The following is a 26,593-nucleotide window of genomic DNA, read 5'->3' as shown; positions in this document are numbered from 1 at the left end:
TTGACACTATGCCGCCATGTTTTTTTGTATTCGTTATCTCCCGCCCATTCCAACGAGCCGTCGTACGTTTAAATCCATGGCGGCATAGTGTCAAAAGGGCGCTTTCTGATGTGACGACGTCCGATGGGGCGCGTTCCGATGTGACGGCGTTCTAGCGCTGATCGATCGGTGCGCGATACCAGATGTGCGATCGGTACCTTAATTTTTCGCGGAACGCGAAGCAGATGCGCGGTCGGTACCTTTTTCGCGGATCTCGTAGATACGAAGCGCGCGGTAATTTTGGAATTTAAATAAAACAACAACATAATGCAATTTTTTTATTAAAAGAACTTAAAAGGAACACAGGCGGCGCAGCGGTGCGCGATACCAGATGTGCGATCGGTACCTTAATTTTTCGCTTTGCGCGAACCAGAGGCGCGGTCGGTACCTTAAGTTTTTCGCGGATCTCGTAGATATGAAGCGCGCGGCTGGTAATTTTGGAATTTAAATAAAACAACAACATAATGCAATTTTTTATTAAAAGAACTTAAAAGGAACACAGCACGTCAACGCGTCACGTAAAACGTCACATCAAAACGTCACGTAGGCTTGTGAAATGTCACGTGAAAACGTCACGTCAAAGCACGTCACGTAATCTTCTTGTCCGTACCTGACAGTACCTAACAGAATGTGACGTGTCTGGTCATCTATAAAAATGTGTCAGGTGAGGGATTCGAACCCTCGCACCCCATCGGTGCTTAAAGCCGACGCCGTAGACCACTCGACCTGACTTGCAAAGAAAAGGAACACAGCACGTCAACGCGTCACGTAAAAACGTCGCATCAAAACGTCACGTAGGCTTGTGAAATGTCACGTGAAAACGTCACGTCAAAGCACGTCACGTAAAACGTCACGTCAAAGCACGTCACGTAAAACGTCACGTCAAAGCACGTCACGTAAAACGTCACGTCAAAGCACGTAAAAACGTCACGTCAAAGCACGCCACGTAAAAACGTCACGTCAAAGCACGTCACGTAAAACGTCACGTCAAAGCACGTAAAAACGCCACATCAAAACGTCACGTGGGTTCGTGAAATGTCGCGTAGGCCTTATTGTCACGGGGAGCTCAGTCGCAAGGCTTTATTTTCACAGCGCGACGTGAGGTAGTAACATCATGTCTTTGAATGAGTATAGACGTAAACTAGCAGAATTTGGAGAAAAACTGACACAGTTAAGAAGTCAGGTTTTATTTTATGAGGATAAAAATAAGGTTATAAAACAAATAGAGAACCTATCACTGGGAAGCAGCATAGACTGGACACCTAAGGAATTTAGCCAGCAGATGCGACAAGAATATTCAAGTGCTGTGGATTACTTATTTAGGGAAACTCCAACAAGGCGAATTCATCCAATTACTATTAATGATGTTATCGACGCCGGCGCCAACAACGATGAACAAAGAAAGCATGAAAAGTGAAATAGATAATGTTTTTGCAATGACTTGTATAATATTAGCTTCAGTGTTTATTTTAATTATAAAGATTATATTTAAAATTGTTAAGAGAAAATTTGAATCATCATGTAATATAAGACTTGATCAATAAATAAGACGTTTAAATAAAAAACCCATAACTCTAAAAAATATTTATTTTGTACACAGAAAAATTACATTGGCATTATCTATCTATGCGGCGATATGTTCTAAATTAATTTATGGTCGTAGATAAAATAAAGTAAGTATTTTTTTATTTCAGCAATAGTGCTTATTACACTATTTTAAATGCTATTTCTATGTTAACATATACATCATATCAGCATATCAAACAGTTATTTGTGGTTTGCTAAGTTGTTAAACAATTTTTATTTGATGAATGAAAACTTTGTATTATTTAGAATTATCGAGTGTGTTAGTGTTGAAAGTGGTGGGGTAATCAATATGTTTGAAATGTTTTCATCTAAAATTTGCTATTTATACTTATTGTACATGAATAGAAAAATGTAACCAAGTTTGACAAATATGTTAAATGCAGCACTTTTACATTGTTTCTTATGAAAAAACAAGCACAAATCTACACTTTGCAGGGGCCATTTGAGCATAACATAATACCATTCAGTTTTCCGTCCGACCATTGTGTGTCTTATACTCTGCATTAAGGTATTTTATTTATTCTGTTTCAGATATTCCTAGCGTTCAGATATGTGCACTGGTGAGGTTTAATTTCAATTTTTTTTAAATTTTAAATTTTTTGAATTTTGAAAATTTTTAATATTTTTGAAAATTTTTTATTCTGATTTTTTGAAAATTTTAATTTCATAAATATTTTCGAGTTTTAGTTCTAAATTGACAATTTTTTGAAAATTTTGAATCTTTTATTTTTAATTTAACATGTTGACTAAACTTATACAGGTAATTACATCCATCTTAGGCTTAGTCAGAAATAATTATCAGGAAGATAATGTTAAGAAAGGGCTGATTGAATGTAATAAGGCATCTAAAAAATTAAGAGATTCGATGAGATATGCTAAGACTATGGGGGAGAAGCAGCATTTGGAAGCCCAGATGAGGCAAATTATAACAATGAGAAAGCAACTGAAGGCTGAACAGAAGAAGGGGGCGGGGCTTAACACTCGACCGGAGACTGCTTACAAGAGGGTACAATGGGATGACTCTTTATCAGCATTCAACTCTAGAATTAGAACGGGAGTCATCTCAAACCTTAAACACAAGGACCCTGGCAGTTTTCTTAATGATTGTAAGGCCATATTTAAACGGAGAATCCAAAATGCTCTAAAAAATGACGCTGCAGTGAAAGTTAACACGGCATTCGGAGGAGAGTTTGAAATCGTTCAGGGAGAAAAAGTGCTTAACGATACAAAATATTTTACTACTTCAAACTCAGCCATATATCGAGACACCAATCTTGATGAATGGTTTGAAGAGAAAGTAATGGAACCTATCACTGCAAAATTGGAGGAATTCCAAGAGCGTGATAGTGGCTGGGCACTAAAAGCTGTTGTTAACCTGGGGGTCAACATCAACAAATTTACACCACAACTCGGATCCTCCTTCGTTGAACTTCCTCCTCAGATTAAAAGAAAAGAAGCATGCGTAAATGTCAAGAACGATGACGAGGCATGCTTTGCATGGGCTGTCATATCGGCATTATATCCTGCTACCAAAGATCCTCAAAGAGTATCCAAATATCCGCACTATTCTGATGTATTGAAATTAAAAGGTATTCAGTTTCCAATGACCATCAAACAAATTCCCAACTTTGAAAAGCAAAACAATATATCCATTAACGTATATATTTTGAAAAAGGAGAAGAATAACTATGTCACCCTCCCAACCTTACTAACAAAGAACACTAAGGATAAACATGTTAATCTGCTTTTGATTCAAGATAAATATGACGAGCAAGGTCCGATTAGATACCACTATGTATGGATAAAAAATCTATCCCGCCTCCTTTCCAAGCAGTTAAGCAGAGAAGATGGAACAAAATATTTCTGTGACGCCTGCCTACATTACTTTCGATCGCAAAAAAAGTTAAATATTCATAAAACATGCTGCAAAGGTCGATCAGATCTTATCTGTAATAGGTGCTTACAGCCGTTTTCATCATTAAAACAGCTTGAAGCTCACACTGAAGATTGTGTGAGAATTAATGAAACAGCCATTAAAATGCCTGAGGAGAGTAGAAAAATGCTTAGATTTAAGAATTATAAGAATAAGATTAAAGCCCCCTTTGCCGTATATGCAGATCTCGAAAGTGCATTGAAACGTACGGGAGATCCTAAGAAACATCAAGAACATATTCCTGTAGCAGTTGGGTATTTCTTCAAATGTTCATATGATGATACTCTCTCTTTTTATAACTCTTATCGAGGAAAGGACTGCATGAAATGGTTTGCAGATGAACTTAATCAGCTTGCTGAGAATGTAACTACAGTGTTTATGTGCCCATATGATATAAATATGACATCTCAGGAGGAAAGTGATTTTCATGTAGCCACTCATTGCCATATCTGCGAGCAGCGCTTTTCCCCCAGTGATAAGAAAGTCCGAGACCATGATCACATGATTCCTGAACACAATTATCGAGGTGCGAGTCACGAAGGGTGTAACATTAATTATCAAGACACCCACACCATTCCAGTAATATTTCACAACCTTAGCGGTTATGACGCCCACTTCATTGTTAATGATATTGCCACACACATCAAAGGCCCCGTAGATCTTCTTCCTATTACGAAGGAAAAATATATATCATTTACGAAACATATCGATGATGCTCGAATTAAATTCCGTTTTATCGACAGTTTTAGATTTATGGCTTCTTCTCTCGATAAGCTCTCTTCGTATTTGACAGAATATCCTAATCTCCGCTCTCAATTTTTATCACTGTCTGAGGAGAATTTCAATCTTCTAACTAAGAAAGGCATCATGCCATATGATTATATCGATTCATTCCAAAAATTCAATGAAACATGTCTACCACCACAGGAAGCATTTTACAATAAACTTGAGGATAAACCATGTCCACGTCGACATTATCGTAGAGCTCAAGACGTGTGGTCTTCATTCTCCTGCTCCACTCTCGGTGATTATATCGATTTATATATGAAAACGGACATTCTTCTTCTTGCAGACGTGTTTGAGCAATTTCGATCCAGTTGTCTCAAAACATATAATCTTGACCCAGCTCATTACTTTACTCTTCCCGGCTTCACGTGGGATGCAATGTTTAAGCATACAAAACAGGAACTAGAGCTTTTAACAGATCCAGATATGTTTTTGTTTGTGGAGCGTGGTATTCGTGGTGGTTTGAGTCAAGTATGCTCGAAACGCCGCGTCCACGCTAATAACAAGTATATGGAATCTTACGATCCATCGAAGCCCGACTCCTATCTAATGTATTTCGATGTCAATAATCAATACGGCTGGGCGATGTCGCAATTCCTTCCGTATGGAGGGTTTGAGTGGGTCGATGCCAACATCGATGTTCTGTCCATACCTGACGATTCTTCTGAAGGGTACTTTCTCGAGGTTGATCTGGAGTACCCCCAACATATCCATGATCGTCATAAAGATCTTCCGTTTTGCCCCCAATCATTGAACCCTAAAACTATGCTTTCTCCAAAACGTCCGCGAGAGCAAACCAAATTAATGGCTACACTTCATGATAAAGAGAGATATGTGATTCATTACAGGACCTTAAAACAAGCGCTAGCTCACGGATTGATATTGAAAAAGATTCACCGAGTCCTGAAATTTAAGCAGTCTCCTTGGCTAAAGAGCTACATTGACTTGAATACCAATCTCCGGAAGGCAGCGAAAAATGAATTTGAGAAAAATCTTTTTAAGCTCATGAACAACGCTGTGTTCGGCAAGACCATGGAGAATGTGCGCAAGCGCGTTGATATTAAATTGCTTACTGAATGGGAGGGTCGTTACGGAGCTGATGCCAGAATAAGCAGTCCCCTGTTTAAGAATGCTACTATTTTTAATGAAAACTTGGTAGCTGTCGAGATGCATAGAGCGGTAATATGGCTAGATAAACCAATATATGCGGGCATGAGTATACTGGATTTGGCAAAAACTACGATCTACGATTTTCACTTTGGGTATTTAGGTAGAAGGTTTGGTGAGAACTTTACGACTTGCTATACAGATACTGATAGTGTGATCGTAGAGATTCGGGAAAAAGATCCCTATGAGGCTATGAAAACAGACTGCCATCAGCACTTTGACACGTCTGACTATCCTAAAGATAATATTTATGGCATCCCCCAGGTTAACAAGAAGGTGTTGGGTATGATGAAGGATGAGAATAATGGCCGCATTATGACCGACTACATAGGTCTTCGATCGAAATTATACACTACAAAAGTAGCTATCACAGATAATGATATAAAACAACTGAGAATGAAGTTGATAGATCAGGAATATGAGGATGACGAAATTGATAATATTATACGAAATTATGGTGTAACGAAGAAGGCGAAGGGGGTAAAGAAGTCTGTGGTAAATAGTAAAATTACTTTTGAGGACTACGTAGAGTGTTTAGATACTTCTACAACAAAGATCGCCTCGCAAAATCTTATACGCTCTGATAAACACCAAGTTTATTCTATAACTCAAAGCAAGATTGCGCTCAGCCCACATGATGATAAAAGATATCACCTTCCAGAGTCTTATGATACACTTCCGTGGGGGCACTATTTAATTGAAAATCTTGAGATAGATATTGATTAGATATACCACAAAGCAAGATTACAATAAGCCAGGCATATTTTAACATTTATCCTTGATGATCTGATTGACTTTAAGATTGATGCTAATTGAATATAGTCATTTTTTAAACTTTATTTATTACAACTACAATAATGATACATCTGAACCAGACAATTTTTTTATTATATTTCTCATATCACCCTTTAATATCACACATCATTTTTATATAATTAAGATTAGCATATTTAGTTGATTGTATATAGTCATTTATAAAACTTTATTATTACAGCTAACATAATGCTAAATATATTTGAAGCAGACTCTTTTATTATATTCCTTTTCTAAACCTTTCTCACATTCATCGTTTTTATATAATATGATAATTCTACTAGATCTTAGTTTTGCATGTATTATCTCTAAATTAAGTAAAATTATTAAGATTAGCACATATAAAAAAAGATGTTTAGTTATGACCACTAAAAAGATATCTGATATGGACCAAAATAAATGGCAAAATAATGAGCCGTTCTGGTTAATTCTAGAGCTGTTGCTCATGTAGCCTTCAAGTTAAGACAATCGATAACTTAATGGTCTTCTTTACTCGATTTAGTTTTAAGTCTTCGATAGCCTGTCACAAAACAGGAGTCGGAAAATCCCTAGTTTTAAAATTAGATAACCTAGAGTTATCGAACAAATTTACCCTCGATAATTCATTCTGAATACTATAGAACATAGTAACTAATGAATGAGCACCAAAGTATCGATGTTTTAACATTAATAAGAATAAACAAAAGATGTCCATCAGATCAATAAAAAAGATGTCTACTAAACCAAGTTAAATATTGAGCAAATCTTAGTAAGTAAGTAAAGTATATTGTAATTAATAAATATGTTATCATATAATGTAAAATAATTCATTCATACTAACTGTTTTTCCTATACTAACATAACCTCTCCTGGTGGTCATTTAACCGTACCTTCACGTTGGTGACTGCTGTTAAGAACATATTTTGTTGTTTCAACAAATTTATGTTCGAACCGAATTGGTTACGTTCCTTTCATTGCATGCTTACATAATGACTGTAAAAGAAATCATTCATACTAACTGTTTGTCCTATACTAACATAACCTCTCCTGGTAGTCGTATAACCGTACCTTCACGTTGGTGACTGCTGTTAAGAACATATTTTTGTTGTTTCAACAAATTTATGTTCGAACCGAATTGGTTACGTTCCTTTCATCGCATGCTTGTAATCATTTTTATACATCGCTTTACATACATTCACTAACTTATTATCATTACTTTATTAACGTTTACACATATTTATTACATTTAACCAATACTTAACTGACCTGCTAACATTTTTTTTTCCGACAGTCTATGTAGCTATACACTCTAAATTAATTTATTGTCATAGATAAAATATAGTGTATATATGTATTTTTATTTTAACAACACTGCTTATTACACTATGTAAAAATGGCTTTTCTATGACAACATATACATCATATCAGCATATCAAACAGTTGTTTGTGTTATGCTATATTGTTATGTGATTTTTCTAAACATATATTTCCATTTTTTTACCTGAGACCGGAAGTACAATGCCAACCTACATAGTATTACCCTCCTTGCCGTAGATAAAATACAGTATGCGAATCGCAATACCATTTTTTTTGTTTGGTGATTTTCATGATACTACCCAACTTTCCGTAGAAAAGACTTGTACGTGAGATGTTTGCTGGTTTGGCCACAGCGTAAGAATGGTATATGTTCATTGTAGGAATGTATGATAGGAGGGAGATCGAGGATGTTTGCTGGTCATACTGTAAGTATGGTATACGTTCTTCTAGATGGCTTGGGCATAGTTACGTGTTGCAGCCGACAGGTGGCGATTTGTATGACGAGATTATCAACTGTGATCGGATGTTTGATGGTTTGGTCATACTGTAAGAATGGTATACGTTCTTCTAGAGGGCTTGGGCATAGTTACATGTTGCAGCCAACAGGTGGCATGATTAGGCGAAGAACTGTAATAAACGTGGAATCCCCATTAAGTTGACAGGTCACAATATCTCCAATAGCAACAAATATATCACCGTTTTGGCAGTGTTGCCATGTTTCTCCTTCCCTTCGATGTCTGTTGCGCTAAAATCAATAGCAACGAAGATATGATATAGTGCTGTTTTGTCATTGCTGACATCTTTGTTTTTATGTTAACATATTCAATATCCCCTCTTTTTCCCAACGAGACCATATTCACACGAATTGGACCAATAGAAACGAAGATATGATATAGTGCCGTTTTGGCAATGTCTTTGCATTTGATTTTCATGTTAACATATTCCTTCAGCCTTCCGCTTTCCACCAAGACCTCATACACGATGATCGATATAGTAGAAACGATGATACGATATAGTGCCGTTTTGGCAATGTTTTTGCGTTTGTTTTTCATGCGAGAATATTTAATATCCCCTCCCCTTTCCAACGAGCCACCTAACACCCCGCTCCGACCAATAGAAACAAAGATATGACGTAATGCCTTTCTGGCCTGCTCCGATGCATACAACACATACTATGTTCATCCCCATTTTTCTTCCCCTTTCCAATGATACGATCCGACAAGTCGTCGGCCTCCACCATAAAAAGCGTCAAAAATGAGCAGAATGAACCTTAAAATTTTTTTAAAATTTCCCCAGAATCTGGGGAAAAATTGATTTTCTATCTCACTCTAACACACAGGCTCTTATGGGAGGCGCTGTTGCCAGATGTTGTGAAACGTCCAGTTTTTCAGTAGATCTGGGGAAATTTTATTTTTGTGCGCTCGAACTGTTGCTGCCCTTTTACTGTTGCATAACTTGTGATCTTCCACTTGTATTTATCCAGATTCTGGTCATGCCATTTCTGCTATTCCGATTATTTCAATATTAATTCTCCTCATATCCTGCATTCGATTGTGGATTTTCCACACGTTTTGACATCCCATGTACAGATCTTGATGTTCTCTCTACAGTTCAATTGATTATCTTTTGGAGAACTCAAAACTTCGACTGGAGATCCGATCGAAGGACTTACTCCGGAATTAATTTTAGTATTGAGGATTGCTACGATTGATTGACTAGGACGTATTGGTGTGGATCTTTAATGGAGTGTTTGCCTTACTAGCATCTGTTAACCATGCTTGGTTCTTCTATCACCAAAACTGTTCATACATAGCTGAATTCGATGCCGTAACCGTCAATCTGTTTCTATATATGAATTAAAACTTATCCAATCTTACTTCACATTATTTTGAACAAATAAAATCAGTCCACTAAATTTGATTCCTCTAACAGGCCTTTAAAATAAGCTTTTTTTTTAAATCACTTGTGACAATTATTTGAAATCAACATTTCTGTGAAAGCACATGTTTGTGAATTTGTGTTTTGAAACTATGGTAGAATTACTTTATTTTTAAATTAAATAAACATATTCAGTGTATATCAAAGAATATTCAAAAACAATTTCTAGGCAACATAGCCAACGGCGGCAAATTTTTAAAGACACCTTAAAAAATTTATTTTGCGGTGGACATCAGAATTCGTCATTGGATCATGTGAAACAAAAAAAATTAAAAAGACTTTATTAGCTTATGATTTTTTCGAGGTAACGCTGTTGAGTTTTTTAGTTTTACCGATTTTTTAGTTTTTGGTATCACTCAGAAGTCAAAATACCAAAATTTTCTAAAAAAAGATAGTGAAAATCAATATCCATATTTATTATTGTTTAACAAAAAATAACCATAAAACAAAAAATATCTCGACAGCGTTGCCTCACGAAATGTCTAAAAAATATATGCAAAATTTTAGGTGGATCAGTCAAGCAGTTTTTGTTACAATGTCTTTTTACGCCTTTGAAAAAAGCAGTTTTGAGAAACATGTGTTTAAAATTTTGACAACTTTGTTTTTAATTTGTTTTTTGTCTGTCAAATCCAGAAGTGATGCACACCGCAATATGTTTTTGAATCGCGGAGAATTTTATAAATGAGAAGGGGAACAGCTGTTGAACGTCTCTTACTAGGCTCAAGCGCGCTGGCGCGAAGCTGGCTAAAAAGCGTGTCGAAAGTAGGGATATTCAACATACTGTATATCCCGTAATTTTTTTCCGATTAGTCTGAAATTTTCAGAGAGAATTCTGGAAGTTATGTTCTTTCATTTAAAATAATAAAACATAAAATTTCAAAAATTTTCAAACCATACCCCCTTACATAAGCTTCTTTTAAATCTATTTGTGCCTATTTAATACAATGAAAAATTATATAAAAGAATCAGATAAATTTTCATTTAAACTAATTGCAGTTTAATTCCCCAGGTGCTCTGGCCGCTCAGGGAGAGGGCGGTCATAAAGCTCCCTCATGCCCTCTGATACACGGCCCTCTCCGGCACTATATCCTCAATGCCCTGTGGATCGCCGTCAACTTGGTATGTGTCTTTCTGACACTCTTTCACCTGCGGAAACTCCATCGGGATCTCACGAAAGCCAACGTGGAGGCGGTGCGAGTGGCCGGCTTGGTAACGACGCTGGTGAACGTCACCGGAGGGCCGCCGTCCAGACAGATGAATGCGACAGGGGTAAGACCTTTAGATAAGCCGTTCATTCGTTAATTAGTGTATAAAAGACGGATTGAGTTTTGTATTTCTATATAAGTTTTTATTAGGGCGGAAGCTTATGTTTAGAAAGAGAAAATATTGTGGTTTGTGATTAAGTAATACCAAGGGAGACTTTTATTTAAAGCAAATGTATGGGAAATAATTTCTACAAATTCAATAGTAGTTCAGAATAGTTGCTTAGGTTACTTACCTTATTTATCCTCATATTTGTTAATTTACACTTTGTTAATTTACAAAAAAATAGCGAATAATGAGCATGTTATTAAACGGTCGTAGAAAAAATTATAAATTTTAATAAATAGCTCTAAATTTTACATACGTTTTTCTTGCATTTTTTTAAGAATCCATTACTATTACATCGAAAATTCTCACGAAAAAGTTTCTCTTTTTACGAAATTGATCGTTTTGAAAATTTGTTGTTGCTAAAAATGCGAAGTCGTTTAACGTCCCCCAAAGGCCTCTGTTCAAAATATTTAGTGTGCACCTCATAAATCGTGTTAACATTATAGAACCGTGTATTTAAATGTGTTAAAAGTGTTTTTTCTACAACCGTGTTAAAAATGCAATTTTTAGCACTCCATACGAGCGTTAAAAATGCTACTTTAAGGCACTAGTGCTTTAAAAAATTTTTTAAGGCACTGCAGTTCGTATTGACCGTATATGCAATTTTGATGTAATGTCAAAAAATATAAAATTGAAATGTTAGTCAAGTTCAAGTAAATGTTTTTGTATATATTGTCCTGCAATTACGTTTGTAGAAAAAATATTGTATGATATGCGTGTTAAAAAGTACATTTTTAAGGCACTCATGTGAATTGCAGAACTCGCTTTCGCTCATTCTGCAAACTTTCACATGCGTGCCTATCATAAATAACTATTAAATCATCGTGTAACGATCATTATATTGTTTTTGATCATTATTTCCATTAAAGTCGTAAAATTTAATAAAAATATTACAGTAACATCCAGAAATAAAAATAAAAAATAAACTATTACGGCCATTCGTTAAAAAACTGCCACCAAAGATAAAAAATAACACCGCTTCTCATGCAGTTCACTTTTTATCCAGTTTTATTCTATCTCATGATGTACTCCACTCGCATGCGTTTGAATATCCAACAACCGACCCGGAACCTTATACCATCAACATTTATGATGAACATCATTCGTCAGTTTTATTCCGGGCACGATTTGACGACAAATTCAGCTATATTTTAACTTTCTTGCAGTTTTGAGTATTGCGCTCCGTAATATCTCAGTAGCTTCAAGATTTTATAAAGAAACTTACGAGGCCGGGTCAATGAAACCGATATTTTTAAACGAAACACAAGTTTTTATATTAAAAGTTATTTTATTTTTAAACAGTCTCCTTTGAGTTCGATACACTTAGTTCAATGTTTGTCCCATTTTTTATTCCTTTCTTCCAATTTCTGAACAAGAAATAGTCACTCAGGATTAAATCTGGAGAATAGAGCGGATGAGGGAGCAATTCGTAGCCTAATTTATAGATTTTTGCCATGGAAACAGCACATGTGTGATGTACATCATTTGTCTGTTTTATTCCAGGCAGGATTTGACGACAAATTCAGCTATATTTGAACTTTCTTGCAGTTTTGATTATTGCGCACCGTAATATCTCAACAGCTTTAAGATTTTATACAGAAACTTACGAGGCCGGGTCAATAAATCCGTGACTTCTTGAATGAAACCCAGATTTTTATATAAACAGTTATTTGATTTTTCGACATAGTCTCCCTCGAGTTCCATACACTTAGTTCAACAACATATACAACTCTGGAGAAATACCAACAGAATGGCTAAGTTTGAGTTTATTACACTTCCAAAAAAACAGGAGCCAAAAAATGCGAAGATTACCGTACCATAAGCCTGATGAGTCATCTCCTAAAATTATTCCTAAAGATAATCCAAACGTGTTACAAACTATGTGAAAGTCAAATTTCGCCCAACCAGTTCGGGTTCATAAATGCTGTTGGTACGAGAGAGGCTTTGTTTTAAATACAAGTCTTATTCCAGAGATGCAGAGAGGTCAATTGTGACGTATACGCATGTCTGGTTGATTACGAGAAAGCGTTTGATCGAGTACAGCACGCCAAGATGATGCGAATATTAAAAGAAGCAGGAATTAACAACCAAGATCAGAAAATAATTAGAAACCTTTACTGGAATCAGACTGCAAACCTCAGAGTTGAAGGTGAACACACCGAATACGTGACAATCATGCGTGGAGTGAGACAAGGCTGCATTTTGTCCCCTCTAATTCTCAATCGCTACTCTGAAAGAATATTGGGAAAGAGTATTGTACTAAACGGATACCGGCTAAATATCAGGTATCCAAATGACACCATAATATTTGCGGACAACTTAGAAGACCTAAAAGTCCTCATGAACAAAATCACGTATTACAGTCAACAATATGAACTCAATATACCTAAACGTAGAGAAGACAAAGCTTTTTTGATCATAAACACGAAAAAGATAACAGAAGGTCAACTCTACATCAACCAAACCCCTGTAGAAAGACAAGAAAAACCTCTGTACAATCAAGAGATAAGAGTGCGCATCGGAAAAGCTAGATCCACCTTCAACCCTATGCATGGGGGCCTTTTTCAAGAGCCACAACCTTTCTCTTGGTATACAAGTAAGAATGCTGCGATGTTACGTCATCTCTGTCCTTTTTTACGGTGTTGAATTATGGACCTTGAACGAAGATATGTGCCGACAATTGGAAACATCTGAGATGTGGCTCTATCGGAGAATTATTAAAATCCCGTGGACTGACCGGGTCACAAATGAAGAGTTCCTTAGAAGAATGGGGAAGAACCTAGAGGTACTAACCACCATCAAATGTCGAAAGTTGGAATACTTTGGACACATTATGCGAAATGAATCAAGATATGCCCTCCTACAGGTCATCCTACAAGGAAAAATATTTGGAAGGCGAGGTCTAGGAAGAAAGCAGAACATCCTGGTTAAAGAACCTCAGAATCTGGTTCAACACAACATCTGTGCAGCTTTCCGCGTTGCTGCAGATAAAATAGAGATTGCCATGATGATCGCAAACATTCGTCACGGATATGCACATCAAGAAGAAGAAGTAACGTTTCTCCAATTTTTTTATTTCTTCCGAAAAATATGATTTATTGAGGTCATAAAATAGGCATTTGTTTGTGAGATGATTTCGTCGTTAAAGTCAAATCTCTTTTGAACCATTTCCTCAAGTGTGGGAACAATAAATAGTCACCCAGGGCTAAATCTGGAGAACAGAGTGGACGACGTAGCAATTCGTAGGTTAATTCATGGATTTTTGCCATGGAAACTGCACATATATGCACCCTTGCATTGTCCTAGTGGAAAAGAATTTTTTTCTTGACCGAATGCTGCCTTTTTAAATTCCTCATTAAAACAACCCAATAACTTGGTATAATATTTGCCATTTATTGTTTTCCTCTTTTAAAGCTAGTCAATGTGGATTATACCGTGTGCATCGCAAAAAACAGCTTACAAACCCACCTTTGGCTTCTTTGGCGCCGATTCACACCCAGAAATTCACTGTTTTGACTGATGTTTGCTCTCGGGTGTGCTGTAGTGGATCCACGTTTACGAAATGCGCAAAAACTCGTTCATCTTGCGGCTGAACAACGCCAAACATTCTTACGAAGTTGTCACACGGTTGCGTTAGTTGTCTATTGTGAGCAAACGCGGCACTCATCTAGCAGAAAGCTTTCTCATACCCCAGTCATTATTTAAAATTGAAACCACTGACCCATGTGAGATGCCTATAGCTTCCACAATATCTCACTTTCAATCTCCGAACGGTTAAAACCATGTCGTAAATTTTTTCAATTGTTTCCGATGTAGAGTCCTCAACTGGGCGTACAGAACATTCGGCATCTTCCGTGCTTTTAGAGTCACATCGAAATTCGGTAAACCACTTCTTTACCATAGAAATATGTGGTGCAGAGTTCCCATAAGATTTATCAAGCTTAGCGTTGATTTGGGTGATGGTCTTTTCCGCAAAAAAATGCTTAGGTTATGAGCACACGAAATTCACTCTTTTTCATTTTTGTTTTTGAAGTTATACGTCTTTAGGCACGATTGGGAGTGAATTTTTATTATTCTGCGCGCACGCGCACACAGACAGTACGTTGTTCGTTGCTAAATGTTTTAAGTTATGCATATATTAGTCCAAAAACGGCGTGGAAAGAATATATTAGTGTTTTTAGTAAATATATTTATTATAATTTTTGTGTCTTTGGATTTGTCTTCCTCGGGAAAAGTATTTTTACACTTCACTTGATCTATTTGTCACTATGTCTGGAAATCTTGTAATACGTAAAAACAAATAGAGTAAAGCTCAGTGCTAGAGCGCTCGACTGGAGATCGAGAGGTCCCGTTTCGAGTACGTGTGTTTTCCAATTTTTTTTATTTTTGGTATTGTTTTAATAAACATTTTTGGAAAGTAGTAAGTAAAAATTAGTTTAATGTTTAAATTAAATGCAAATAACCTGTTGAAAGTATATTTATTTAACTTCTTACGTGCATACAAAGTACACACACATTTTTTTTTCAAGAGAGAGTTGCCTGTTGACAGAAGCAGTATTGCCATTTATATTAAGAGGCCGAAAATTCAAAGTCATGGACTTATTGACCTGCCCTCGTACGTAACTTTCAAAGGACGCTTTAAAAACAAACCGTTAGAGAAGCTTTAGCTGGTTAACGTACAAAAAATTAATGTTGGATGAAAAATGATTCAAAAGTGGAGCTTGGGATAACGTTTTGAAATGTTTATTTAGTATGGTTTCTGCTACTTGAACAGTGAATTTAAATCTTGAGATTACAAAACATTTAAGGATGCATCATAATTTCATGAATGTTCAGGGGAGGAACTACCAAAAATATCATTCTGAAAATATTCTTCTCTCATAATCCTTAGTGCCCTTCAGAGCGTCGGATGAGATACTGAAAAATATTCAAAATATAAACTATTTTACTTTTATTCGAAATAGTACATTTTTTGGAAAAGTTTATATTTTAATAATTATATTATATTTTCCATATTAGGTCCTTTATTTCACAGATTTGTTCATACTTTTCAGATGACTTTCCCAGCATTCTTCTTCTTACCGTACCTATCCGGGATGTTGGCGATCAGCATGGCTATTCTAACTTTGCTTGCGGCTATTCGGAATAGTCCGGTTGTCGATGTATTGAACCACTTTTTCAAGTTTTGAAGCCAAGATATTCTTCTCCCTGGGGCTTTCTTTGTTGAATGAATGAATTGTAACAAGCCATATCTCTGTTCATTCCTCATAACATGGCCAATATATTCTAATTTGCGCTCTTTGATTGTGTTAATAATTTCGCATTCCTTGTCTATCCTACGTAAGACCTCACCATTAGTCACACGATCCATCCACGAAATTCTTAAAATGCGTCTGTAACAGCACAAAAATATAGGGTGAGACAGATAATTGGCCTATTAGAAATATCTCGGGAACTAAAGGCAGCAGAATCATGAAAATTGGAATAAAGGGGTTTTGAAGGATGATCTATTAAATGAAAATATTTTTATCTATCTACTACGAAATTATAAAAAAAAACGTAATTATCTTTTAAAATACCCTGTATAACATTACAAAACCTCATATTTTAAGAAAGAAGACATCGAAGAGAATCCAAAAATGTAAAAATATACAGGGTGTCCCATTTAAAAAAAAACGAAGTTATAAGCAACTTCCGGTATAACCGGAAGTAGCCAATAGATGAAAATATTTTTATTAAATAGATGACTCTTCAAAACCCCTTGATTAAAATTTTCATGATTCTGTTGGCTTTAGTTCTCGAGATATTTCTAATAGGCCCTTTATTTGCCTCACCCTGTATAGCAACTGAAGATAGAGATTTTGGTAGCACGTAGTAAATTGTGATTTCTGAAAAGAAATGATGTCATCATTAATGATTTCATCATTATGAATGCTGATCTCGTTTTTCCTATGTGTTTTACCCGTGAAGGCCACCCCATGTTCCCGAAAGGGAGACTCCGTACCCTGAAGAGGCCTAGGCCAAAACGGGGATTAAACAGCATGTCTTCTCTCAATCTCGCTTTTTCTATGCGTTACTTGAGTGAGGTTTCAATTGGCTGTTTATGTTAGTACCAAGGTATGTGTCCACCCTGTCAATTAGTTGTTGGTATGTGTCCACCCTGTCAATTAGTTGTTGGTTAACCAAAACATGTGTATTTAATATTTCGCGCTTAATGACTACCAGGTATTTTGTTTTTTCTATTGAGATCAAGTCCGTCTTCTCTACTTATACCTATTATGCGCGACATTATTCTTTGCAAACCAGCATAACAAGAAGAAACATAAAGAATAGTAACAGATGGACGAACTTGGCATAAGGAATGGAAAAATGGGAAAAACAAGAGAAACTAGAGGTAACTGAGAATTGACAAGAAGATGAACAAACAAATGACGTGCGAGGAACCAACTTTAAATTAAATGAAAAAAATAATAAGAGACCTAAAAAATAACAAAAGGGCAGGTGCAATAACAAAGTGAGATTCATATTCCGCTTGACATTAGCAGTTTGGCAAAAGGAAGAAATGCCGAAGCAATGGAATAGCTCTCTTATTTTTTGTCTTATCTATAAAAAGAGCGGAAAATGAAGTGCGAAAACTGTACAGGTATAGCACTATTAAAAGTCGTCTAAAAAATACTTGCAAAAATTATTAGGAAAAGATTCATGAAATTAATTCATTTCACTTCATTTGAAAGGTGCAACGATATATTATTCGAATATTTACTTTTACAGGGGAAAACAAACTAATATCCATCACATATAAAAAATAGAGAGCCCGTTATTTGAGAAGGCACTAATTTGCATATTATGGCAAATCTAAAAATGATCTAAGAATTGTCTTTCAGTTAGTGATTGGTTACTGATATTTAAATTTTATTACTGAGCATTGAAATTATTTAATGCTAAGACGTGGCTAGGAAGAAACTTCAAATTTGGTTTCTATACAAGTAGTATGATAAAATTGATCCAAATAATGCCATAACCCAGACATCCAAAGTGAAAGTTATCCTCCAACACCAAATTGTTCTAGATGGTCCACATAATGTTCAGAAAAAAGTCACACCATTTTGAGCGTCGGGTTTGGGGAGAGAGGGGGGACAAATCGGTAAATTCGTAGTTTTCTAGGTTTTTCGTCAATATTTCTAAAACTATGCGGTTTAGCATGAACAACCTTCTATACAAAAATGTTCTACATTAAATTTAAAATAAAAAAGGCCCTATGCATAATCCTTCTAAAATGAACGGTTCTAAAGTTACGGAGGTAGTATAGTATAATTGGTCCAAAAAAGGCCTAACCCAGACATCCAAAGTAAAAGTTTTCCTCCTACACCAAATTGTTCTATATGGTCCACATATTGTTTAGTAAAAAGTTACACCATTTTGAGCGTCCGGTTTGGGGGGGATATGGGGGAGAAGTCGGTAAATTACTAGTTTTTTTACGTTTTTGGTCAATATTTCTAAAACTATGCTTAAGCGTAAACAATGTTCTAGACAAAAATGTTTTACATAAAATTTAAAACAAAAAGGTCCTATACATAATTGTTATAAAATCAACGGTTCCAGAGTTACGGAGGGTGAACAGTGGAGGTTTTCGATACTTTTTATATTATTTGGGAAATTGATGATTATTTTGGGTGGTGAGGTCGACGTATTTTCAAGGGCTTATCACTAACATACCATCGGCCACTGAAATAGCAAATTTTATTTACAAAACCCAATCCTGTTAAAGAAAATTTCTATAAATTGCCCAAAGAATATAAAAGTATCGAAATCCTCCACTTTTCACCCCCCGTAACTCTGGAACCGTTGATTTTATAACAATTATGTATAGGATCTTTTTTGTTTTAAATTCCATGTAGAACATTTTTCTTTAGAACAATATTTACGCTAAAGTATAGTTTTAGAAATATTGACGAAAAACTTAAAAAAAACTACTAATTTACCGACTTTTCCCCCATCTTCCCCCCAAACCGGACGCTCAAAATGGTGTAACTTTTTATTAAACAATATGTGGCCCATATAGAACAATTTGGTGTTGAAGGACACTTTTACTTTGGATGTCTGGGTTAGGCCTTTTTTTGGACCAATTATATTATACTACCTCCGCTTTGGAACCGTTCATTTTAAAAGGATTATGCATAGGGCCTTTTTTATTTCAAATTTAATGTAGAACATTTTTGTATAGAAGGTTGTTCATGCTAAACCGCATAGTTTTAGAAATATTGGCGAAAAACCTAAAAAACTACGAATTTACCGATTTCTCCCCCCCCTCCCCCCTGCAAACCTGACGCTCAAAATGGTGTGACTTTTTTCTGAACATTATGTGGACCATATAGAACAATTTGGTGTTGGAGGATAACTTTCACTTTGGATGTCTGGGTTTGGGTCTAGTTATACCATACTAAAGTGCAATAATATGCAAGTTAGTGCCTTCCCAAATGATGGGACCTCTAGCAACTGATGGGCATTCAAAAATTAGAATTGACGTGTTTTCAGATTTTTTTAAAAAGTCTTATGTTTTTGGAATAAGGAATTTATTCCATACGTCTGCATCATACTGTATATTTATCTCTATAAATCAAAAACTCTTTTTCTCATCGCGTTCGTTACACATACGAAATGTAATCCGTCTCTGCACGTCTTAAAAAAAATCCGGAACCTGACAATGAATCATTTAGGCTTTAAGGACGTACTTAGAACGGGAATAAATCCGTGCCTCTGCCTTTCTTTCATAAGTTCACGCGGAAACGAAAACAAGGTATGCTTACACATTTATATATTATGTAAAGGGTATTATGTTTTCTCTTTTGTGCCTTTCTGCGGCTTTTGATTTATCTAGAGAAATAAATCGTTCCCATAAACGACGAACGAGTCGTTGAAGGACAGAAAACAAATCAAAAATAAATAAATTGAATAGTTGAATGGAGAGAAAAATATGGAACAGCTATTCATCGAGAATGAATGGTCGAAAACTACAATGTTCCTTACAACTCAATCGTGTTTCTGATGAATGCAACTATTTGTCATAATTCTTTTATCATTACTTATTTTATTTTATTATTATCGCTTCCAAGATGGACCAGAGCTTTTGAAAATTATAGAAAGTGAAAAAAAAAAATAGCAGCAGAAAAATAAAGGAAAATCTGAGGGCGATCTGAGGTCGGTATGTGGAAGGGGTGAAATTGTAAAGGTAAAAACGGTTTATTACGATTTCCGGCAAAACTACAAATGAAAAAAGTTGTAGGTAATAAAAAGATCTACAACTTTCATATTTATACGTTTTTCTTTTTTTGGTTTCTCAAATACACTGTAATTTTTTTATTTAAAATATTTATTTGTTATTTGTCACAAATAATTTGAAAAAGAAAAACCAATGTAACCGTCCATATAAACATCAAGACAGTAAAAATTACTGCATATGCAGACAACATATAGCTATCATTAGTAGGAATAAGAGAAAGAAGCTATCAAAAGAAGAAGAAAAAGAATATTGATTTACTTTACATACATTAGGATTTCACACAAAAACGTTTGATTTAGAATCTTAATACAGAGGATCTAACGCCTTGCGTTTACAGTTAAGATTAGCGCGTGTTTTTGAGCCAGTCCGATCCAGCATATGATGTTGGTAAATTTTCACATTTCTTATGGTAAACAACATTGACAGATTATAAATACATCGCGCGGGTTAGTAGCAAAAAATTTTCAAAGCTATCAATTTCGTGAAAAAGTGGAAATTTTTCGTGAAAACTTTCGTGCGATGATTTTATATGCTCTGTGTATTACATATTTATGATTATTTTATTCTGTCGATGTTTTCTCAAACAGTTTTTGCTTTTTGTCGAGTTTTGTGTTGATCTTCGGTTGACCATGTTTTATTGTTATAAGGATTGATATTACTTATTCACTTTCACACTATTTGATTTTATTTCTGTTGTGATAAATAATAAGTCGAAGAATTTTATGATAAAACTGCATTCAGCGTTATCGGTTTTATATAAAACAAAAAACTCACCTATTTGAAGAATACAAATCATATAAAGATGGGCCTCGGAAAGGCCCAAAGTGTGATGGCTGGGGAAATCGGAGAGAAGAGGATATGGGACTACTGATGAGGAGGAAAAAACCTCCGAAACCGGTATAGACCCTTCCTGCACTCTCCGATTTAACCAGAGTATTATGCAGCTGCTGCATTTTCGTGTTGAAAAAAAAAATTGAAAATGTTTATGCATTTTAATTCATTTACTCTTTTGTTGAGTACTAAGGAATCTTTCTTCTTGGAACTTTTACCACGCTGAGCAGATGGGTTGTGAATTATTTAAAATTCTCACATCTTAATTTCCTCGGCATCCTGTATGATTTATAATACAGTGTGTCCACGGTTGGGGTGCCCAAGAGAAAATTTTTTTTTATTTTCAATTTTAGCGAAAAATGTCATTCTTGGTAAAAAGACTTGTTCTAAAACACCATAAAACGAAATAAAATTCAAGTTTTTTAAATCCTGCTTAATTTTGTAGCCAATTTTATGTAAATCCCTATACATTTTTGCACTAAGTTCGAAATCGTAACAATAATCTAGTGTTGCCAAGCCACAATGTAGCTTAGTAACTGTCAACTCCGATAAATAATTTGCGAACTGTCATTTTTTTCGACAATGTTAAGCGTTCAATAAAGAATTTATCTTATGATAAATTTCATTATTAAAATTATTGGATTAATAATTATATAATTAATAAATAATTGGATGATTCAAGGAGAACGACAAAGTCTGGCTTCATAGTCCAGAGAAGCGAAGGGCTTGTTCTCCTAAGTTATTATTGTTACAATTTCGAACTTAGTGCAAAAATTTATAAGGAATTTACATAAAATTGGCTATAAAATTAAGCAGGATTTGAAAAACTTGAATTTTTTTCATTTTATGGGGTTTTAGAACAAGCAAAACTTTTTATCAAGAATGACATTTTTCGCTAACATTGAAAATAAACAAGAATGTGTGTGTACTTTGTACGCACGTAAGAAGTTATACTTCTGTGATTTTTAAGACAATACCAAAAATTTAAAAAAAATAAAAGAATAAAACGCACACAAACACATTGAAAAATGCCACAAAGAAAAAATGATTTCTGAACGATAATAATTGTTGGCAAAAATTTTAAATACGCATTTTCTGAAAAAAAATTATATAACAAATATACTTACAATCATAACATGCATAAAAAAATTAAAAAATAAAACTTGCATCGGGAATTGAACCCGTGAATTTCGTGGCGGTTTGATTCGTAATCGAAGCGTAGACTCACTCGTCCAATCCCACATTATTTATAATGTGGAAAAATACGGTAACTGAACGTTTTACAGTTTGACAGTTGTTTTGAAAATTAAATTATGTAGTTTAAATTTTGTGGAAGAAAATATAAAAATATAACAAAACAGTAAGAAAACCATATAGATGAAGATTGGTAGAACTTTTGTTGGTAATCAAATTAAGTATGTAAATCAAAGCATTACATACCTACTAGATAAATAAATCTACGCCAAAAAATCATAATTTAAAAATAAAAATCGAACCTAATTTGGGATTTCTCTCTAAAATCCGCATTCTTGAGAAAATAAATGTATGTATTTCAACCTAATCCAAATGTATAATTACAATATGATTATAACAAAAACTACTTACCAAATTAGAATGAGTTTTGCTTGTCCAAAATAGTCCAAAAGTCCAAAAATATAGGTATATGAAAACTATTTAAAAAGGCAGTATAACCATTAACTAACTTTTGTTTGTTGTTTCTTTTCACACAAATTTTAAAACGCAACAACCATAAATAATCTAACTATAATCTAACTACAGCTGTGCCACAGCCGCCATATTGAATAATTTTTGACATGTCATTTGAACATCCAATCAGAACAAAGTTATAATGCGCATGCGCCCGGTCGCTAGGTTTTACCATATAAAAATTCACCCTCTATCGCCGGTAAAGAAGTATAACTTCAAAAAGTTTTTCCTCTTGGGCACCCCATCCGTGGACACACTGTATTTGAAAATCTCGGGAAGTTGTAACCAAAGAAAGTATTCCACCTGTTGTCAATCTGGTGGTATGGGAACGATATTTATTGTCGTTTTCTGTGCTACTTCGCTTGTTAACTTACTTTGTTTTTCGGTAGATGGCTCTAGTTCATCCGTGACATTTCTTTCTTTGCAATTCGGAAAGGCCCAAAGTGTGATGCCTGGCGAAATCGGAGAGAAGAGGATATGGGACTACTGATGAGGAGGAAAAAACCTCCGAAACCGGTTTTACTCTTCCTGCACTCTCCGATTTAACCAGAGTATTATGCAGCTGCTGCATTTTCGCGTTGCAAAGAAATTGAAAATGTTTATACATTTTACAAATCATATGTTCAATCCAATTCGAAGTTCTAAGCCGGTGGTCTCCAATAGGAGCTGTAGGGAAAATTGTTCATATTTGTTACTTTTAATAAACTTTGAAGGACAAAAACTATCTTACCACCGAAAATGGTTAAACAAGAGTAATTCTAAAACAAAATTAAATTACGGGGTGAATTGTAGTGACCACCGACATAGCCGATGGTATCCAGTAGACGCCGTAGACTGCGTACAGCGTGTATTGGAGATCACCGCCTTATTTATTTTAATATAACAAAACGTTTCTTAAATTAATAGTGAAACGATATATGCGCTAGGCCGAGCACTTTTTAACCTAGACCCATTTTTTGAATTTATTGCTGCTTAACATTTACTTTATTAGTTTTTCCTAAATCGTTCTTTTTACGAAGACCTTTGCAATAAAGTTTTACGCAGAAAGTATTTCAAATAACCGATGTTTACGTTTATTGTACATCGTTTTTTCGGTTTTCGAGCAATATTAGGCATGAAGCCCGCCTCATATCGGAATATTCTAACAACATATGGCGGCCTCGCAGGTTTTCATACTTATTTTTGTTTATATTGTACCTGTGTTCGTTCGGATATTTTAGCTATCTGAAATAATCAGACGCAGAGACTTTTATTTTGCGTAAAGCTAAATATTTGCTGGTGCTGATTTAGTGTGATTTTGCATGATAAATGGTTTAGTGTTAGCTTCAAAATAAATCCACTTGATATATTTTCATACTGACTTTATTGATGTAAATATTCTGTCAGACTACGAACTCACACGCGTTTAACTCCTTATTTATAAGCTCACAAATAAACTGCAATTCATTAAAAAGGTTATTATTTTTTACATCTTAACTAATACCTATGTACCTAGATGCTTACACAAATATAATTTGAACTAGGAAGTTATTGCAACAGAATTGATAGTGTAGGAAACAGAGGTTTAACCTCGCAAAATGGACACAAGTCCAGTTTTATTTTTTTTTCTGGTATATCAAGGGGTGCTTATTATGAGACTGACTTTTTCTTAAAAAATTTCGCCCCGGAACCCCCCTTTTCATCCCTTTAAAGGGGGTAATTTGTGGTTTTTGAGAAACGTAGCCCTTCCTGTGCGTTTTGAAAAAAAATATTTAATAGTAAAATGAACAGGACTATATTTCCTACTATTTATTTCCCGACAGCATATGTCTATCACCCACCGTTTAGGGCCAGGGTGGCGCCCCAAAATTGATAAGTTTTCAAAAAAAGATGTTTTAAAAAAAATTATTTTTGCCTAACTGCAACGGAAATCAAGAAGAGACCCTGCGGCAATTAATCGCAAATAAGTGGCTGATTTTTTTGGTATAGATTTAAGGGCAATTGCCCATTTTTTAATTAGAGGGTGTTACATTTTAAAAAACCCCTTTTTATACCATCTGAACCGCCTATGCTAGAGTAAAAAAACTTTCAGCGATTATCCATGTACTGGTGTTATTTACAAATTTGTATAATTCACCCTCATTTTTCCCCGGAACCACCCCAAAAAAAAGGAGAATTAATAAAAAATTTGATTTTCTTGAAATATTTCACACACCATGCCGTTTATTAAAATGATTCATATATCATTTGGTGCACGTTCTTATTACCGATGCATGGACACCAAAAGCGATTTCTTAATGCAACTCCTGTAGCCAAAAAAATAAATAAAATGGGGGGTTGAAAAAAAAAGTTTTTTTGCTTTTTGACCCATATGGGCATATGCTCCATCAAAAGGGTTTTTCATAAATATACAGTATGTCCCTGTAAGTTGTACCCATATGGAAAACTTTTTTATTATTAATTTTGCGAAAAAAAGTTATTCTTTATAAAAAGTTCTGCATGGTCCAAAACCCAAGATTCAACCATCAGATATCAAATTTTTATGAATGTTATACGAAGTATGTCAAAAAGTTTGAATTTCACTCAAGAGTAATAAAGTAGCTTTATTTTTCACAATATTGAAAATTGCAGAGCTTTTTATGAAGAATCAGTTTTTTTCGTAAAATTAATAATAAAAAAGTTTTCCGTATGGATACAACTTACAGGGACATACTGTATATGGTTATTACAACATCCCGGTGGAAACTACCCCTATCCTTGAAAATAAACTGTAGAAACTACCCCTATCCCTTCGCGAGCATGTTTTTACGATTTTCTCATTACCTATGCATATTTTTTAAACAAAACTTATACATAATTAAAGACCACTATTTTCTCTACAAATAAGGTCCTATGCATTTTTTTCGTATACACAACCGTTACGGTACGGTGGCGCTGTAAACCTCAAAAATGCTTTCGCGGGCTCCAGTTTTTGGTTTTTTTTTCGTCACCTATTCATTTTATTGATAAAGTACTTATGGAAAATAAAAGAACACACTGTCTGCTATATATTATGACCTATGCATATTTTACTTTCCCATACTTTAAATCCCATTTAAAATGCATTGTTACTTCACGCACACTTTAAACCCTTCACGCACTGCTATCTATAATGACAGTTTTCACAAACTAAAAACTTATACATAATATGACATAGAGTAGATAAAGTATATTAGACATCTATTACAAGGATACACAATGAAATTACTAAATTAAAATTAATGTGAGATTACAAATTAACGGCTTAATTTGTGATTGAACAGCATAATAACAAACCTAAACATTCAAAATTTTACAAGTCAAAGTTTTCAATCTAATAAAATATAAAATAATATTAAATTAAAAACATTATTGGGACCATTTTTCTAGATACATCTCCGTGGCTTCTATAAAGGCAAGCCAAACGGATGCTGGAGCAAAGCATATTTTTGAAGCCACGGAGGTGTAACCAAAAAAAATGGTCCCAGTAAGATTTTTAATTTAATATTATTTTATATTTTATTAGATTGAAAACCTTGACTTATTTCTAGCAGATGTCGCTAAGACACCCATGCCATTTAGTTAGTTGCAATTCGAGGCTGGGAAGCCTGAATTATTTTAGTTTTTTCAGAGATGGCTACATATTATGTTTTTTCTGATGATAAACTAACAAGATTTGAAACAAGTCAGAGTGCTTGTAGCGCTCTCTGAACGAACTGAAATATAAGCAGGCTTTGGTTTTGTTTTCCAACGAAATGAAAATGTTTATTAATGTTTATTAAAATTTTACATGGCACTTTAATTATGATACATTAAATTCAACTAATTCTTCTGATATTCACTCTAAT

At 34.8% G+C, this 26,593-nt stretch overlaps 2 protein-coding genes across 3 annotated transcripts in view; one reads left to right on the top strand and one right to left on the bottom strand.

Annotated features, from left to right (window-relative positions):
- LOC114325220 (midasin) overlaps positions 1–26,593 on the bottom strand; it is a 700,017-nt gene that overhangs the window by 535,676 nt on the left and 137,748 nt on the right. The window lies entirely within an intron of this gene.
- Positions 1–26,593, top strand: part of LOC114343967 (uncharacterized) — a 518,845-nt gene that overhangs the window by 442,440 nt on the left and 49,812 nt on the right. For both annotated transcript variants that reach the window (XM_050656604.1, XM_050656605.1), the window contains exon 5: positions 10,569–10,828. In XM_050656604.1, the coding sequence (XP_050512561.1) occupies positions 10,569–10,828 (260 nt within the window). The remainder of the gene's footprint in view (positions 1–10,568; positions 10,829–26,593) is intronic.

This window comes from Diabrotica virgifera, chromosome 7 (assembly GCF_917563875.1).
Source record: "Diabrotica virgifera virgifera chromosome 7, PGI_DIABVI_V3a".
Classification (NCBI taxonomy): Eukaryota; Metazoa; Arthropoda; class Insecta; order Coleoptera; family Chrysomelidae; genus Diabrotica; species Diabrotica virgifera.
The sequence above is the reverse complement of the archived record's forward strand: the minus strand, read 5'-3'. Positions and strand labels throughout refer to the sequence as shown.